Source organism: Aythya ferina, assembly GCF_964211825.1.
Source record: "Aythya ferina genome assembly, chromosome: 2".
Classification (NCBI taxonomy): Eukaryota; Metazoa; Chordata; class Aves; order Anseriformes; family Anatidae; genus Aythya; species Aythya ferina.
In genome coordinates this window covers 149,986,944-150,002,844 of record NC_140297.1, presented here as the reverse complement: position 1 = coordinate 150,002,844, position 15,901 = coordinate 149,986,944, and the positions used below count along the sequence as shown (strand labels likewise).

The following is a 15,901-nucleotide window of genomic DNA, read 5'->3' as shown; positions in this document are numbered from 1 at the left end:
TTACCCAAAGTGTTAACTATTCTTTTCTATTGTTTAAGTGAGAGAAATCATATTTAAAATAAAAGTGTAACAAAGTATAAATCTAATTGTGTGTCATGAACACAGTCAAATGCTGTCTCTAAACGTGAATGTCTTTTCTTAGGGGCCTGAGGCATGTGAAGGCAAACTGGAAGCCAAACCTGAGTTACTTGACTTAGATGAAGAATTTCGTGAAAACAACATAGAAATTTTGACAAGATTTTATCTAGCTTTTCAGAGTGTACATAAATACATTGTAGATTTGAACAGGTATAGTATATTTTATATATATATATACATGTAGAGTTTCTGACTGGAGTACTGTTGAGTTTTAATGATGGTAAGCTTTTTCTTCAGAGACCCAGTTTGCTCACTGTTTAAATGTAATGATGTGCACTTGGGAGCCTGGATTATTGGAGTAAGCATTAATGTTTAGAATCATAGAATCCTCTTGATTGGAAAAGACCTTCAGGATCTACAGGTTTAACCATCAGCATGATCTACTGAGTCCCATCACTAAGCCATATCCCTTAGTGCCACATCAACGTGTTTCTTAAATACCTTAGGAATGGGGACACCGCCACTTCCCTGGGCGCCTGTTCCAATGCTTGACCACCCCCTCCACGTAGAAAATCTTCCTCATGTCTAATCTAAACCTCCCTTGGCACAACTTGAGTTTGTTTCCTTGCATCCTATAACTTGTCACTAGATAAAAGACTGCCACCCTCCTTGCTGCAACCTCCTTTCAGGTAGTTACAGAGATTGATGAGGTCTTCCCTCAGCCTCCTTTTCTCCAGACTAAACAATTCCAATTTTCTCAGCTGCTCCTCATAACTCTTGTTTTCTGGTACCTTCCCTGCTCTTCTCTGCACACACTTAAGCACCTCAATATCCTTCTCGTAGTGAGGGACCCAAAACTGAACACAATATTCAAGGTATGGTCTCACCAGTTTATTCCTACTGTTGCTTACCAGCTTAATACATTACTTGAAAACATTCAACCTGTTAATTAGAGATATTTTTTCTCCTAATTAGAGATATTTTTTCTCCTTTATCATTGATATTGTCATGAAGATTTTTGAATAAAAGGAAACTCCATGTTGTCAACCTAAATTTTTGTGGTCTTGCAAAACAATCTATCAGAGAGTGCGTTGTCTTTAACTTTCATTGTTGTTATTTTCCTGAACTTAATTCTTCAACTGAGTTACCTGAAGTTTTCAAAACTTGGAAAAGCAGTATGAAAGGTTCATGGAACACTCTGAGAAAAAGTTCCTGAGAATCTTAAGCATAAGTTTTTTTTGTTGCTGATTTTATCTGAAAAGATTTATTGTAGGGTGATATGTAGTGTTACTGGGAAGTCCTTTAATAAGAAGAAACTCTGTTAATCCACAAGAACATTCCCTGTTCTGAGCTCCACCTTCCATATTGCAGTTGAGATAAATTTAACCTATTTCCAGGGGATATTTTGGGGATAACTTAAAAATGTGACAGTTTTACTAGAGTGGGGGAGGAGCTTTTCTTTCTCAGTATTTTGTTCTCAGGCTGTTTTCCACCCATTTGAAGGTTAAGAGGATGTCAGCTGTAAGGTACAGAGTATCCTCCAGCACAGTTCACACACACCATCTGGAAATGAAAGGAGGATTTTGCCAGCTGGTTGGCTCTAGCTAGGAGTTCCAGCTTTTCATTTCAGACTAGCATTTCGTCCTCTTTGAAAAACTTGATGCTGCTTGTGCTAGAAAGATTTTCTGACGCCTCTCTTGACTTTCAAAGGATTTTGGTCAATTGAGTTATGAAGAAACATAATTTGAGAGCAAAGCAGTCAATGACCAACTCTCTCTGTTGTGATTCCTAGATACTTAGATGACCTCAATGAAGGAATTTACATTCAGCAAACATTAGAAACCGTCCTCCTTAATGAAGATGGAAAACAACTTCTAGTAAGTATTCAATAATTTTGTAATATTAAACAAGGTACCAAACAGTTCTGTGCCACTCTAGACAAAAATGAAAATTCACCAAATGCACAGTAATGCTATGGCTTATTTTGAGGAAGACAAAGACCAAAAATCTTCAGTCTACCATTTTTGACAGTGTGTTGACTACATAGTTGCCATTCTGTTAGTTTATCATCACTTGCTTGTCTTTTAATGTTACTACAACATTGTGTTGATGCAGTTTCTTCCCTTTGTTCTTTCTGTTTCTGAACAGTGTGAAGCACTCTATCTGTATGGAGTCATGCTACTGGTCATTGACCAGAAAATTGAAGGAGAAGTCAGAGAAAGAATGTTGGTTTCCTACTACAGATACAGGTAAGGTATATTGGTGTTCAGAAGCACTCAAGGCTGAAAGAATGTGACACGGTATACTCAATTCACTGGGTTACTGAGTTAAGATGATGGAAATGTCAGCACCTGTTTGACTGTACATATAGACTGATAATTGTGCAGAGCTCTATGAATACCAGTAGGGCTCCTTGCATTCACTGTTTTTGCAGGTCTGGCTGTAAAACTGCAGCAACAAATTTTTCATGCTGTCACAATAGAGATTTGAAGTCCACTGACAAATAAGCTTTCAGCTAAAGCTTTAGCATTGCAAATGTCATCTGTGAAGATGTCATAGATAAGTGAGCAAATCTTGGTGAAAAGTCATTTTTATCCAGATGGCAGATGCAAGTCAGGCTTCTTATAGTTACAGTGCTAGGCAAGTGGAAGTTGTGTTTTTTATGGCACGCCAAACACTAATGTCACAGTTCTTAACTATGATAACTGAATTCATAAAAGGAAAAACAAAATAAAATGGGATTTCCTAGGAAGACTGACAGCTTTGCTATAGGACAGGTAGCGTCTCAAAGAGTGAAAGGGAGCATCCTTTGCCTGTGCTGCTTTGACTACACCGAATGCAGAAACGGAGCAACAAGCAGAATTCATAAAAGGCAGGTGGAAGAAACAGAACAAAACTATTCCTCTGAATGCAAAGCTATTTTTTCTGTCCCTAAATAGAGTTCATTTTTCTGTTTGTGCTTTGTATGTTTATCTGGGATTTCAGTGAGGATATGTATCAGTGTCCTCTTATAATGGTGAAAACTGTATTCATGGGATAAACATCCAAAAACATCCCAGACCTTAATATCTGATCACTTTCTTAGAGGAAGGTCATGATTACAAGGGAAGGGAAAGGAGGAAATAACTAGGTCATAGAGCTCAATTTTTGTTCCTTCCTTCTGTAAAACAGTGCAGCCCGATCCTCTGCTGATTCCAACTTAGATGATATCTGTAAATTGCTTCGAAGCACTGGGTACTCGAGCCAACCTGGAGCTAAAAGACCTCCAAACTACCCTGAGAGCTACTTCAGCAGGGTACCCATCAGTGAAACATTCATCAGCATGGTTATTGGCCGCCTGCGGTCAGACGACATTTATAATCAGGTAAGTTACTGTGAGATAAAAGAGAGATCTAAAAAGACTAGCAGATGATTTCTCAAGTAAGCTACTCAACAATGAAGCACAGAAGAAAATACATAATCACCGAATTGTGGAGGTCGGAAAGGACTTTTTGCAATCATGTAGTCTGAGCTCCTGGCTCAAGCAGGGTCAACTCTGGCAGATTGCCTGGGACCACGTCCACTTGGGCTTTGAATATCTGCAGAGGTTGGAGAATGCAGAACTTCTCTAGAAAATCCATTCCAGTGTTTGACTAACCTCACAGTAAAAAAAGAAGCAAACAAACAAACAAACAAAAAAAAAAACACCCTTTTTCTTTAATGTCTTTAAATCTTAAATGATTGGTCACTCCTAATAACTAATCCCCTCAGAGATTGTAGTAACTAACTAAAATAACAGCAAAGAGATTTATCATCCCTTAGTAGACAGCTTGATTAAAAAGAAACCCTAATGTCACAGTTCTTAACTATGATAATTGATTTAATAAAGGGAAAAACAAAACAAAAGAAGCAAAGTATGAACAATGTCTGTCTCCTCTAATATGACTCCTTTGAGAGAGCTTTAAAAAAACATTTGCTTTTGAGCAGAATTTGATCTGTAGCGTGGACAACCTTTTATCTGTAACTTTTAGCACACATTTAGTGAATCCTGGATGACTGAAACAGGATATAGATGCCAGAAAAACAGTGTTTCAAGATTAATGAAAGATAGAAGAAACGAGCAAAGGCTTAAGTCTGTAGGTAGGAGTAGTAATATAAAAGTAGGGACCTTACTGAAAATGCTTTCAGACTGTGGACAGACATACTAATGTTCAAAGGAGAAAAATGCCTCATCGGGTACTGTACTGCAGAAATTTCATTTTTGATAATTCAAATTATCATCATTGATAATTTGAATCTTTTTGGTCTTGCTGATAGACGGAATTCGTGAATAATTAAATTACGATCATTCTAATCGCCTCTTTTATTAAATTACTCTTGCTTTTATTAAATTAATCTTTGTTTTTATGTGAAATGAACTACAGCATCCCCAGTCCTTATGTAATATTTATTTCTATCTCTGTTCCTTTCATATAATCTTAAGCTCTTTTGTTCGTCCCTTCTTTGATTCATGTACGGCACAGTAATATCTTGTGGTAGCCTATTAAATTAGCAGATATCTACACAGTCAACTTTTATATCCTGTAAAATATATCTGGTAAATACACTGCATGTATAAGCATGTCCCACTTACATGCATATGCTCTTTGTGTCATAGTAGCCTATATATAATACATATATCCTATATATATATATAGGATATATAATAATTATCATATATATATATTATATGATGTATATATATAGGATATATGTATTATATATAGGTTACTATGAGACAAAGAGCATATATATATCCTGTAGGATATATATATTATAACATATATTACTATATGTTACTATTATCTAATACGTATTACTATATAATATGCGTATTGCTTTCTAATGTGCCTCATGATATTTGCAAGTGGTTTATGTTGCTGTATATTATTATCTTGTTTTATTTTGTTCCCTTTCCCCAGGTTTCTGCATATCCTTTGCCAGAACACCGCAGCACTGCCCTGGCTACTCAGGCTGCTATGCTCTATGTGATTCTGTACTTTGACCCTTCTATTCTTCACACACAGCAAGCAAAAATGAGAGAGATAGTGGACAAATACTTTCCAGATAATTGGGTAAAAATTAATTTTGTCTTAAAGCTGTTCTCTTGATTTTATGTTACAGAAATAATATGCTTAATTTTTACAGCATGCATTGCTGAAAAAAATAATGTTCTTAAAGAATCTGTTATTATTTTCTGGTGAAGTTTTACTTTGCTCAGAATGAAGCAGTCTGAGTCAAATCTTCTGGGTAAGCACAGAAAGCTATCCATTGAAAATATGAATTATCACTGTAAATCACAGAATTGTAGGGGTTGGAAAGAATCTCAAGAGACCATCAGGTCCAATGCTCCTGCCAAAGTAGGTTCCCTAGAGCAGGCTGCCCAGGTAGGCATCTAGATGGGCCTTGAACATCTCCAGAGAAGGAGACTCCACAACCTCTCTGGGCAGCCTGTCTCAGTGTTCCGTCACCCTCACCATGAATTTCTTTCGCATGTTGGTGTGGAACTTCTTGGGCTCCATTTTGTGGACATTGCTCCTTGTCCTTTCCCCACAAACCACTGAAAAGAGGTTGGTCAAATCCCTCTGTCTCCCACACTTAAGGTTTGTAAACATTGATAAGATCCCCTCTCAGCCTTCTCAAGGTTGAAGATGCTTAACTCAAATGTTTAACTCAACTACATTCTGATACCACAAAGGTAAAGTCAAAAAAAAAAACATCAGCTGGAAGGTGCATTTAGGCTTCTTCTAGTCCAACCTCCTTAAAGCAGGGCTGGCTTTAGAGTTAAATCAGGTTGCTCCTGTCTCATCCAGTAGAATTTTCAACATATCTAAAATTAAGATTCTAAAGCCTCGGGGCTCCTGTAGCTAGTTTAATCACTCATGGTGAGGAATTTCTTCCATCTGTCCAACTGGAATTTCCCTTGTAGCTCATGACTGTTACCTCTTGACTTTTCACTGTGCACCTCTGAGATGAGCCTGGTTCTGTTGTATCCCCAAACTCCTTTTAGATAGTGGGAGGCTGCTGTCAGTTCCCTTAGCCTTTTTTTTTTTTTTTTCTGTAGCATAAGCAAAGCCAGCTCCCTCAGACTCTACTTCCATTGTGAGTCCCATCCTAGTAGCCTTCCATTCGATTCACTCCCCTTTGTCCATGTCTGTCTTGTACCGAGGAGCCTAAACATAGACACGTTACTCTAAATGGAACCTCACGAGGTCTGACTAAAGGGAATAGTCACTTCCCTCAATCTGCTGGCCACAGTCTGGCTGGCATAGTCTAGTGTATGATGAGTCTTCATTGTCGTAAGGCTGTGTGTCTGATTCCTGTGCAGTTTGTCCACCAGGACACATATGTCCTTTTCTAGAGAATTCTTAGGCAAGCAGGCAGTTCCCAGACTGTGCTGTTGCAAGAATTTGGCTTTGTCCCCAGCCACAGGACTTTGTGTTTAACATTATTGAACTTCCTCTCGTTTTGCTGGTGAATTCTACTGATTTGTAGAGGCCTCTCTGGATGGCAGTCCTGCTCTCCAACAAATCGCCCACACACACATGTTGTTTGAAAACTAGTTTGAGGACACATTCCGTGCCATTGTCCAAATAACTTAGAATCAAAGCCTGTCACTGTGCAATTCTATAGACTGGTAAGATGCAGTGATCCAAAGGGCATTTCTGTGCATCTCAGTGCTAAGATTTAGGATCTCCAACCAGAAGCCCTAATCTGGACAAAAATGCTACTGAAGTAGGCTGGCATGTAACAGTATAGTCTCCGGGTAGTTTATATCAAAGGGAATCAGACTTCACGAAGAAACTAGAAATTTATTTATGTGTATCCATTGGTTTTAAATTTTATTCCTCTGTACCATTAATAGAACAGTGAAAAAAGGAGTGAAGAAACTGCAGTAGCTGCCTATTTTAATATAAGCTCATTACAACTCATCAGGTTTTTTTCACCTTTTTTTTCCTGAAAAACTTTAAGCTTATATTAGGGATGAGAACTCAAATTTTTGAGTATGCCAGCATTTTTATTCACTTGACTTCATTGTACAGACTGTTACTTCAATACAACGCCTGTCTTGTGATCAGATATGGATGAGTTACCTGCATCATACAGAAGCGTTTCAAATCAGTCTTAGCAGTGGAACTGTAGCCTTTTAAGGAACTGACGGCAAGAAACACTGAGCTTTATTTCAGCAGTATTAGAAGGATCTTCTCATCAGCAGACCAGCATCTCATTTACCTCTTCAGGCTTCTTTTTTGACATTTTACAAAAAGGTCAGTGGTTGACAGTGACCTAGATGTGATCACTCCAGGATGGACCAATATTTTTTGCTCCAGTTAGAGCGATAGTGTGATGAAGCTGATAATGCCAAAGCTCTGTATATTCTTCATCTGTCAGTCACCCAAGACTTCCATTTTTAATCATGCATCTTACAAACACTTGCAAGCCGACCACAATTCAATTTTTAATCACATTTAAACTTGGTCTGGGGGTCTGAAAACAGTTCCTCTTTGTTCCTTGAAAATCAGTGTGGAATCTTAGCTTCCTTCTGTTTGTGTTTGCAATGGAAGACACGTTACGTTTCTGTTTGGCACTTTGGGCATTCTTAGAGTAGGATTCATTTAGATGTGTTTTGTGTTTTTTTTTTTTTCTTCTGTTATAGTCAGTTCCCCAGTCAGTCTTGCTTTTGTCAGTTTTGTGCACAGGAACATGGAAATTCAGAAATGAAAAGGAAGTCATAAATTCTTGGGCAGGAGTGCGGAAGAGAGACAGAGGATCAGACACAGTGACTGAAAAAGCTGTCAGCTTGTTTTCAGCACTAAGCTTCAATTAACTAATTAACTATATTTTTTGATATCTGTATTCTTTGCTCCAGGGTAGGAAGAAATAAAACGAAATACAGTTATCTCCTATTCATACCTACAACATATCACTCCCTACTCATGTTGCTAAATGAAAAGTGTGTCGTCTAAATAAAATTGTAAACACAGCTGCTTGTTTTCTGCTTAGGTTATCAGTATTTACATGGGAATCACTGTAAATCTAGCAGAAGCATGGGAGCCCTACAAAGCTGCTAAAACCGCCCTCAACTACACTCTGGATATTTCAAATGTCAAAGAGCAGGTATGTAAGACAGCATTCAAAATTTTTAGCAAGGTTTCAGGCAGCGTGGCTATCTCAAATATCTATATTTTTCTTCTCTTGTCTACAATTGTTTGAATTGTATACTAGTACAATACTTTGAGAATGTAACTTTTGTATAAAACTGAGTTATAAATACTTCAAGATCTCAAAATCTTGTGTGCTCATCATTGCTTGTTTCCCTTCCTCTTGTGGAAAAAGAGGCTAGAAGGTTCCCTTTTCCCTAAAAGTTCCTGGGTCACAACTTGACAAAATAGATGCTGGCGCTCAACACCATCTTGTTCAGTATGGCGTATCTTAAGCTGACTATGGTGTTTGGTTTTCCATAGGTAAAAAATTTAGAAGTTATACATTCATTTTGATAACGTGGTACTCAGCCAAATAGTTGTGCATTGTGCCTCAAACAATAATCTGGAAAACCCACCTGATTTAAAAGAATGATACTTTAACGTTGCAATGTAGTTGCTGGGTTTTTATGTGAAATTATTTTTCTGTGCCTAAAAAACAGTGAATAATACTGGCCTGTTTGTAAAACCAGACAATAATTGGGGGATTTTGCTGGATTTATGATTGTTTAAATGCCTCCTTAGGGTTTGAACAAAGTGTTCAGAAAAGAACACCATGCAGAAGTGTCTGATGAGAAGAACCATGTTATACGTTGTCTTCTAAACGTAGGGAATATGAGCGGACATTTCTTGTTAGTCTTCAGGGAAAGAGTTTGCTAAGTAGAACTGGCACTTAATTCATGACAAGTATATCCCATTCTCACATAGATTTTCTTTCCTTTCTTATCACCATGTTTAGGAATGATTTCTAGCAAGTATGTAAGTGAATATACAGGAAGTTCACAAATCTGCATTTTTGAAGCATTCCTTTGTAGAGCAAAGATCCTGAAATACACTTTGCATTCATTGTCACATAGCTGCAGTTGATGATGTTGCCTACTAGAAATGATAGTGATTTTTTTATATCACTTTCCTGATCTGATACCACTTAAATTTTTAGAAGCCCCAGCTGTATTTTACATGAAGCATTCCTTTTGAGGCAAGGATCATACTGACGCAAGCATTGTGTATTCTAAGGCAAGCAGGTACGCTGCGGTCACTGAGCGGGTGCACACTCAGGTGCAGCAGTTCCTCAAAGAAGGCTGTCTAAGGGAAGAGCTGGTGCTGGACAATATTCCCAAGCTGCTGAATTGCCTACGAGACTGCAACGTGACAATTCGCTGGTTGATGCTTCACACTGCAGACACAGGTAAGACTTCGTGCCAGATTTTTATTCCAGAGTTGTCAGTCGTGCTCTACTGGTGCTTCGTCTTAGGTCCTGAAAGAAGTTCACTGTGTGCTACTGTTGAAGTCAGCAGAATTTAATTTACTGTTTTCAGTGGTTTGTTGAGCTCTTCTTTTGTTAACAGTCTCCTAAAATCTTTGGCTGAAATGTACACACATGCATTTCCTTAAATCTTGCAAACCATGTACAGGTATAAAAACAACCTTTGAGAAGTCATGATCCTGTTGAATAATATTCTGCAGAAAAAGTCTGGGAGTGTTATCTTCTTGTGCCTTATCACTTGAAGCATCATTGTGAGAATTGTATGTATCACTAAAATGAAAGCCATAGCCAGCTTTTTAATATCTCAGTAATTATTTGAAAGCAGTTTTTATTCTGATAACTGTTGAATAATGTCTCTGACATGAGTTTGGATCTGCGAACTTACTTGCTTAGGCATAGCCTTGGTTGAATGCCTGTGCTGTCTTTGTGACTTCTTGGTATGTGAAATCTTCTGTTGTACCTCCACATGTTCTCTGTAACAGTCTCAGAAATGCTGATCTCTGGGCTTCTCGGACAGGAGTACTAAATTCACGCTTAGTTTGCAGAAGCTCGCAGAAGAATTTTAATGAAGCTTAAGCACCCCGGAAACCTTAATTATTCCCTCTTCTAAGGAAGGGCAGTGATACCATGTAAATGAAGAACAAGTGGGGACTGACATATCAGAACAAAATGTTTTTGCTATTAACCTATTAAAGAGTCTATTTACAAAGATTTAAATGCTTGGCCAAATTCTGTAACAGTGGAGAAATGTTGTCCTTCCATTTTCAGCTTGCGATCCAAATAATAAACGACTCCGCCAGATAAAGGATCAAATTCTAACAGACTCAAGGTACAATCCCAGGATCCTTTTCCAGCTTCTTCTGGATACAGCTCAATTTGAATTCATTTTGAAAGAGGTAATGTGCTGCTGCTTTCTTCAGTGTTTTACCCTGAACAGCAGAGCAGAGATGAAGACTTGATTTTGCCTGAATATCATGATAATCAGCAAGCTCAAATGTGTTGAAAATGCTGCACAACTTTTTATCCTCCCATACTTCCCTTTTCCAGGCTTTCTTTAAAACAAAGAAGAAAGCCCTTGTATGTTGAGGATAAGCTGCTAGGAAAACTCTTACATCTATATATAAATTTATGCCGTCTGTAAAAAACACTCCCAATTAATTCTGTGCTACTAATCTGGTAAAATACATACAAGCATGCTTAACTTCAATTATATTCTCTTTTAATTGAGTTTCTGTGTATAGGCTGAGATGACTATGCAAAGTATAACTCAAAATTAGATCAGTCTTCTAGCATCTCTAAGCTAAAAAAGTCACTGGATATTTCTATAACTGTCTAAATGCCAACAATATCTGTCGTATATATTTTTTAAATTCAGTTAATTTATATCATCATATGTACATCCCACTGGCTGTATTTCTCAATGCTTTAAATTTTGTATTTCATGTTCTGGTGAGGTCTTGAAGTTATTTAGTACTCCCTGTAAGTCAGTTCCATCTGTTTTCGGTATTTCATTTCATTTATTGTAGTTTGCCTTCTTGACAGTTTCATTTACCAAATGCTTTGTTTTCAATAGATGTTCAAACAGATGCTGTCAGAAAAACAAACAAAATGGGAGAACTATAAAAAAGAGGGATCTGAAAGGATGACTGAACTCGCTGATGTCTTCTCAGGAGTTAAACCTCTTACAAGAGTAGAGAAAAATGGTAATTAATAAAAATTAAAGTGATGGGAAAAAAATATTTTTCTTTTTTTACTTCTAAATGAATACTGAAAGAAAATTCATGAGGCTAATACTGATGATAATAAAAAAATTCATGTCCTTCAGCTGACACAGACATTTCTTACAGGCTGTCTTCCATATGTTCTATATGTAAGCCGTGTTTAGATTCCTAATATTTAGATGGCTATATTTTAAATTATTTTTCTCTTACTGCTTTGTGTAGAGATGTTAGGTAAGGTAACAAAATGCCATTTCACTTTTCCATGTGTAACAGAGTTACAGAGTCGGTGTTACTGTGTTCTATATTCAAAGGAGTGGGAAAATCATATCTGTTAAATATGGGGTTGCTTTAAGGTCTCCTTTCATTCTTTTCCTGGTCATGAACTGCATTTGTTCTATCAGCATTTTTTTCAAAGCTTCATTTACTTCTATTCTGCACCGAATCTTTGAGATTCTCCAATGAAATGACTTAAAAGCATGAATTTGTATTTCCAAATTTCTTGCTCTGTTTTTTGAAACTTTTTTTTTTTTTTTCCCTCAGTTGATGTAAGAATGAGAATTTTAGATCACTGTCTCATTTGATCACAAACACCGCATAATGTCAGTGTAAGGGCAGTATTAGTGATAGCTATTGTGGAACTAAATTTAGAATGAAGACAATTTTATCACTTTCTTCCATATAAAAGCAGAATTACCTTACTGAATTCTTTCTCTCTATCATCTTGATGTCAGCAAACTTCCAGCTAAAACACAGAAATTGCAGCTGCCAACACAATTACCATTGTAAAACCATTTATAAAACACAAATTCATAATTTAAAAGGTTTTATCTTCTTTGTATAGGTTTTATTGTGCCAATTTGTTTTGATAATTGTTTTTTTTAATGTTCTGTGTGACACTTACCTAAGCATTTGCTCCTTTAAGAGTCTATGTCTGGAAAGGCTAGAATTGTAGAAGTAAAATGAAAACATTGTAAATAGTGCCCTGTATGTATAGTGTTGAATATTTTTGTTCTTCTTATTGTCTAGCACGTTCCTGGTGTCTTTATGGTTTACTGCACTTGCAAAGATTTAATAAAATTTTTCTTGCTCTTACATAGAAAATCTTCAGGCATGGTTCAGAGAAATCTCCAAGCAAATCATGTCTCTCAACTACGATGATTCCACTGCAGCAGGCAGAAAAACTGTGCAGCTCATACAGGCATTGGAAGAGGTATGGCAAAGAAATCTTGAGACAAGTGATGAATTACAAGACAAATCTTCATTTTAACAATAGGTTAAATCTGTGGATCCTCACAGTCTTGCATATACAGTCATCAGGACTTGCCTGTAGACCTCATCATTGTAAAATAAGGAATACTGTATGAAAAACCATGCCACATACAACTGATGATTAGTAAGATTTTCCAGAGAAATGAGTTCAATAGTAAACATTTTTTGTCAACATTACATACTATTTTATTAAAAATTCTGAAAATAAATTCATTTGAAGCTAGAGAGGATAATTTGGAAAGCAGAATAAAAATAGTAGGCCAGGATTTGTTAAGTGTTTTACTGTATCATAGTCCTGAAGAGAGAGATCAGTTTATTGATTTTATTAATGTTGTCGTCTTTAAAGATGAATGGACAAAAAGGGGAATTTTTTGTTTGGTTTTGTTTTTAAATACAGGTCCAAGAGTTTCACCAGCTGGAAAATAATCTGCAAGTTTGCCAGTTTCTGGCTGACACCCGCAGATTTCTTCATCAGATGATCCGAACTATCAACATTAAAGAAGAGGTCTTGATCACCATGCAGATAGTTGGTGATCTTTCTTACGCGTGGCAATTAATTGACAGGTATCCTAGCAAGAGGTCTTTCTTCTAAGTCATCGTTAGTGAAACTTTTAGGAATTAACATGAGTAAACGTTTTTTATAACACTGTTGGACTTGATAACCTTTGTAGGACACTTCCAACTGGAAGTATTCTATGAGTTGTTGAGAATATTTTGCTCTAACCAACTTGAATAAGAATTAACAGCCATTCTTGGCATGTTGTTAGCTGCAGGCTAAGTAATACCATAACTTTTTAGTTTATACCCTGTTCCAACTAAAACAATTTTGTTAAGTTTCTATCTCCACCCTTTAGTATAGTCAAGTGTTCTCCAAGATACCAGTTCTCGTTTCAACCAAAACCAGACAAAAATGTTACAGAACTTCTTTTTCTATGGTGTGATTTTGCTAAGCTGCTACTCCGTTTGTTTGGCTGTTACTGATGCCGCCTTCTTTTGCCCCATCTCCCCCTTTATCATAGAGTTTTTTTCTAGTCAGTAGCTCTTCAGACCAAAATTCCCCTTTAGTAAAGTTTCACAGATCTCCTGTGCCATTTCTGGATCACGCTGCTGCTAGTGACGTATGAATTAAGAGCTGACAATACGTTTCAGGGGAAAGAACTGATTCATTTTCTTTGTTTCTTACCCCAGCTTTACATCTATTATGCAGGAAAGCATAAGAGTCAGTCCATCTATGGTAACTAAACTCAGAGCTACTTTTCTAAAGGTAAGTAAGAAAGAAAATGAAGGTACTTTAATACTTGCTAACCAGAGCATTTGTTAAATAGACCTTGAGGCTGTGAAGTCACAAATGATTAAAATCTTTTTTTACCAACATTTTCTATATCCAGCTATTTTAGAATTAAATTATTACATTAACTCAAGGTTAGTTTTAAAGAAAATAAAATCCAGTTATGTATGTTTGTCTATACAACCAGTGACATTGCCACCATTAGACAAATTAGTCTCATCATTCAGGCTCTACTCATTACAGTTACTTACTGGAGAGATCATATCCAAAGGGTGAATTCTCTGCATATGTATCAGGAGAGACTGAAGGAATTACAAAAGATAGGGTGGCTATGCCCTTTTTCTGTCATGGTGAAGATTTGGCATCAGATGAAAATACTTTCTCTAGAAACATGAATAGGAAGTAGCATGGGAAGGGAAGGGTAAAATTACAGAAAGAAAATACCTCACATAACTGATAAGATTAGGGAAAATGAATGCAGGGAATGTGGCATTATAGACTGCTGAACTTTTCTGATATTTTAGCAAAAATGTATATATTTTACTTTTTTTATTGGCAAATCTGATGTTGTAACACTGGTGTTTAGGAAGAATGTAGTACTTCAAGGTATAGTTTAAGAGCCTGAGGAAGAAAATTTAGGCATTTAATTTATACTAGGAAAGCAAAGGTGAAGTTAAAATGTTAACTTTGTTTCTAGCTTGCTTCTGCTCTTGACCTGCCACTTCTTCGTATCAATCAAGCCAACAGTCCTGATCTTCTCAGTGTATCACAGTATTATTCTGGCGAGTTGGTTTCCTATGTAAGAAAGGTAGGCATTTGAAGAGACATAATTGCCTCATTCCATAATTACCTTTCCTCAGTTGACGATTTTTTTATTTGGAGGATGTTCTGACTGTGTTTGTCTCATCTCTCTTTTTACAAAGGTTCTACAGATAATTCCAGAAAGCATGTTTACTTCTCTTCTCAAAATTATAAAGCTTCAGACTCACGATATTATTGAAGTACCTACTCGCCTTGATAAGGATAAGCTACGAGATTATGCTCAGCTCGGACCACGATACGAGGTGCAGTTAAAATAGGGAATTCTTAAAAAGCATGTCTTAAGGGTCGCCGCCTTCAGCCTAAGTTTAAATAGGTTCCACTCCACAGAGTTAGACTTTAACAGTGAAGCTGGGTTTGTTGACTGAGTAAAAATTAAAACTGACTCCTGTTACAATGAGAATACCTTAGTTTTCCTGAAGATAGATAAGTACCTCCTCTTTTGTTTGTAAAAGTCCAACTTTTGATCATGCAGAAAAGGAGAGGAAAAGTAAATATATTTGTAAATGAGTATAGAGATTTTGGATTTATTTATATGGTGGTGGAAGTGACACTAAAAATCCAAGTCTGAAATTAAGCCATCATATTTGGAATGCTTGTTCTGGAAGAAAGAGAAAGTTGAAGACTGAATAAACCAGCAGGGTTAAGCCTTTTGTTGTCTTCAAATGTGAAGGGAGGATGGGGACACGTTGATTTGATCAGGTGAAGAAGCTGGTATTGCTTGTTGAAATTTCTGTCTGTGTGAAGTTTCTGACTTCTGCACTGTTACCGGTTTGGAAGAGTGAGTAAACATAAAAAATATATTTGGTTTTATATTTCACAGAAGATTGAGGAGCAAAAAAAATGAGTAAACCTGTAATTTTTTCCCCTCAAATAAACTTTTTCCCCTAAATATTTTAGTTCCCCAAATACCAGTAAGGACGCCATCTTTTTTTTACCAGTTTTTGTGAAAGTGTTATGAGTTTTAAACAACCAGGTTGAGATCTCTAACAAAGCTGACATTCAAACCTGAATACTAGCTTAGGCTTTCCCATTAAACTCTGTAAAGATAGCTTATTTGGGAGTGAGTGGGGGGCAAGGATAGAAGAGGAGGCAGTATTCAGTAACATTCCTTTAATTTTGAGGAAGGAGAAGGGTAACTTCGTACTTGTGATTTCTGTGGAACTGTAAGTCTGAACTGTGTTGTTTCTATTCTCTATAGTAAATGTCTTAAAGGCAAAAGACTGGCTTGCCTGAACTC

General features: G+C 36.8%; 1 protein-coding gene across 3 annotated transcripts in view; it reads left to right on the top strand.

The window, feature by feature from the left end:
- WASHC5 (WASH complex subunit 5) overlaps positions 1-15,901 on the top strand; it is a 28,859-nt gene that overhangs the window by 3,270 nt on the left and 9,688 nt on the right. For all 3 annotated transcript variants that reach the window (XM_084507712.1, XM_084507713.1, XM_084507711.1), the window contains exons 3-16: positions 143-288; positions 1,871-1,955; positions 2,227-2,327; positions 3,250-3,442; positions 5,019-5,171; positions 8,101-8,214; positions 9,315-9,486; positions 10,333-10,460; positions 11,138-11,267; positions 12,383-12,495; positions 12,952-13,118; positions 13,743-13,818; positions 14,540-14,650; positions 14,766-14,906. In XM_084507712.1, coding sequence (XP_084363838.1) covers positions 143-288; positions 1,871-1,955; positions 2,227-2,327; positions 3,250-3,442; positions 5,019-5,171; positions 8,101-8,214; positions 9,315-9,486; positions 10,333-10,460; positions 11,138-11,267; positions 12,383-12,495; positions 12,952-13,118; positions 13,743-13,818; positions 14,540-14,650; positions 14,766-14,906 — 1,830 coding nt within the window. The remainder of the gene's footprint in view (positions 1-142; positions 289-1,870; positions 1,956-2,226; positions 2,328-3,249; positions 3,443-5,018; positions 5,172-8,100; positions 8,215-9,314; positions 9,487-10,332; positions 10,461-11,137; positions 11,268-12,382; positions 12,496-12,951; positions 13,119-13,742; positions 13,819-14,539; positions 14,651-14,765; positions 14,907-15,901) is intronic.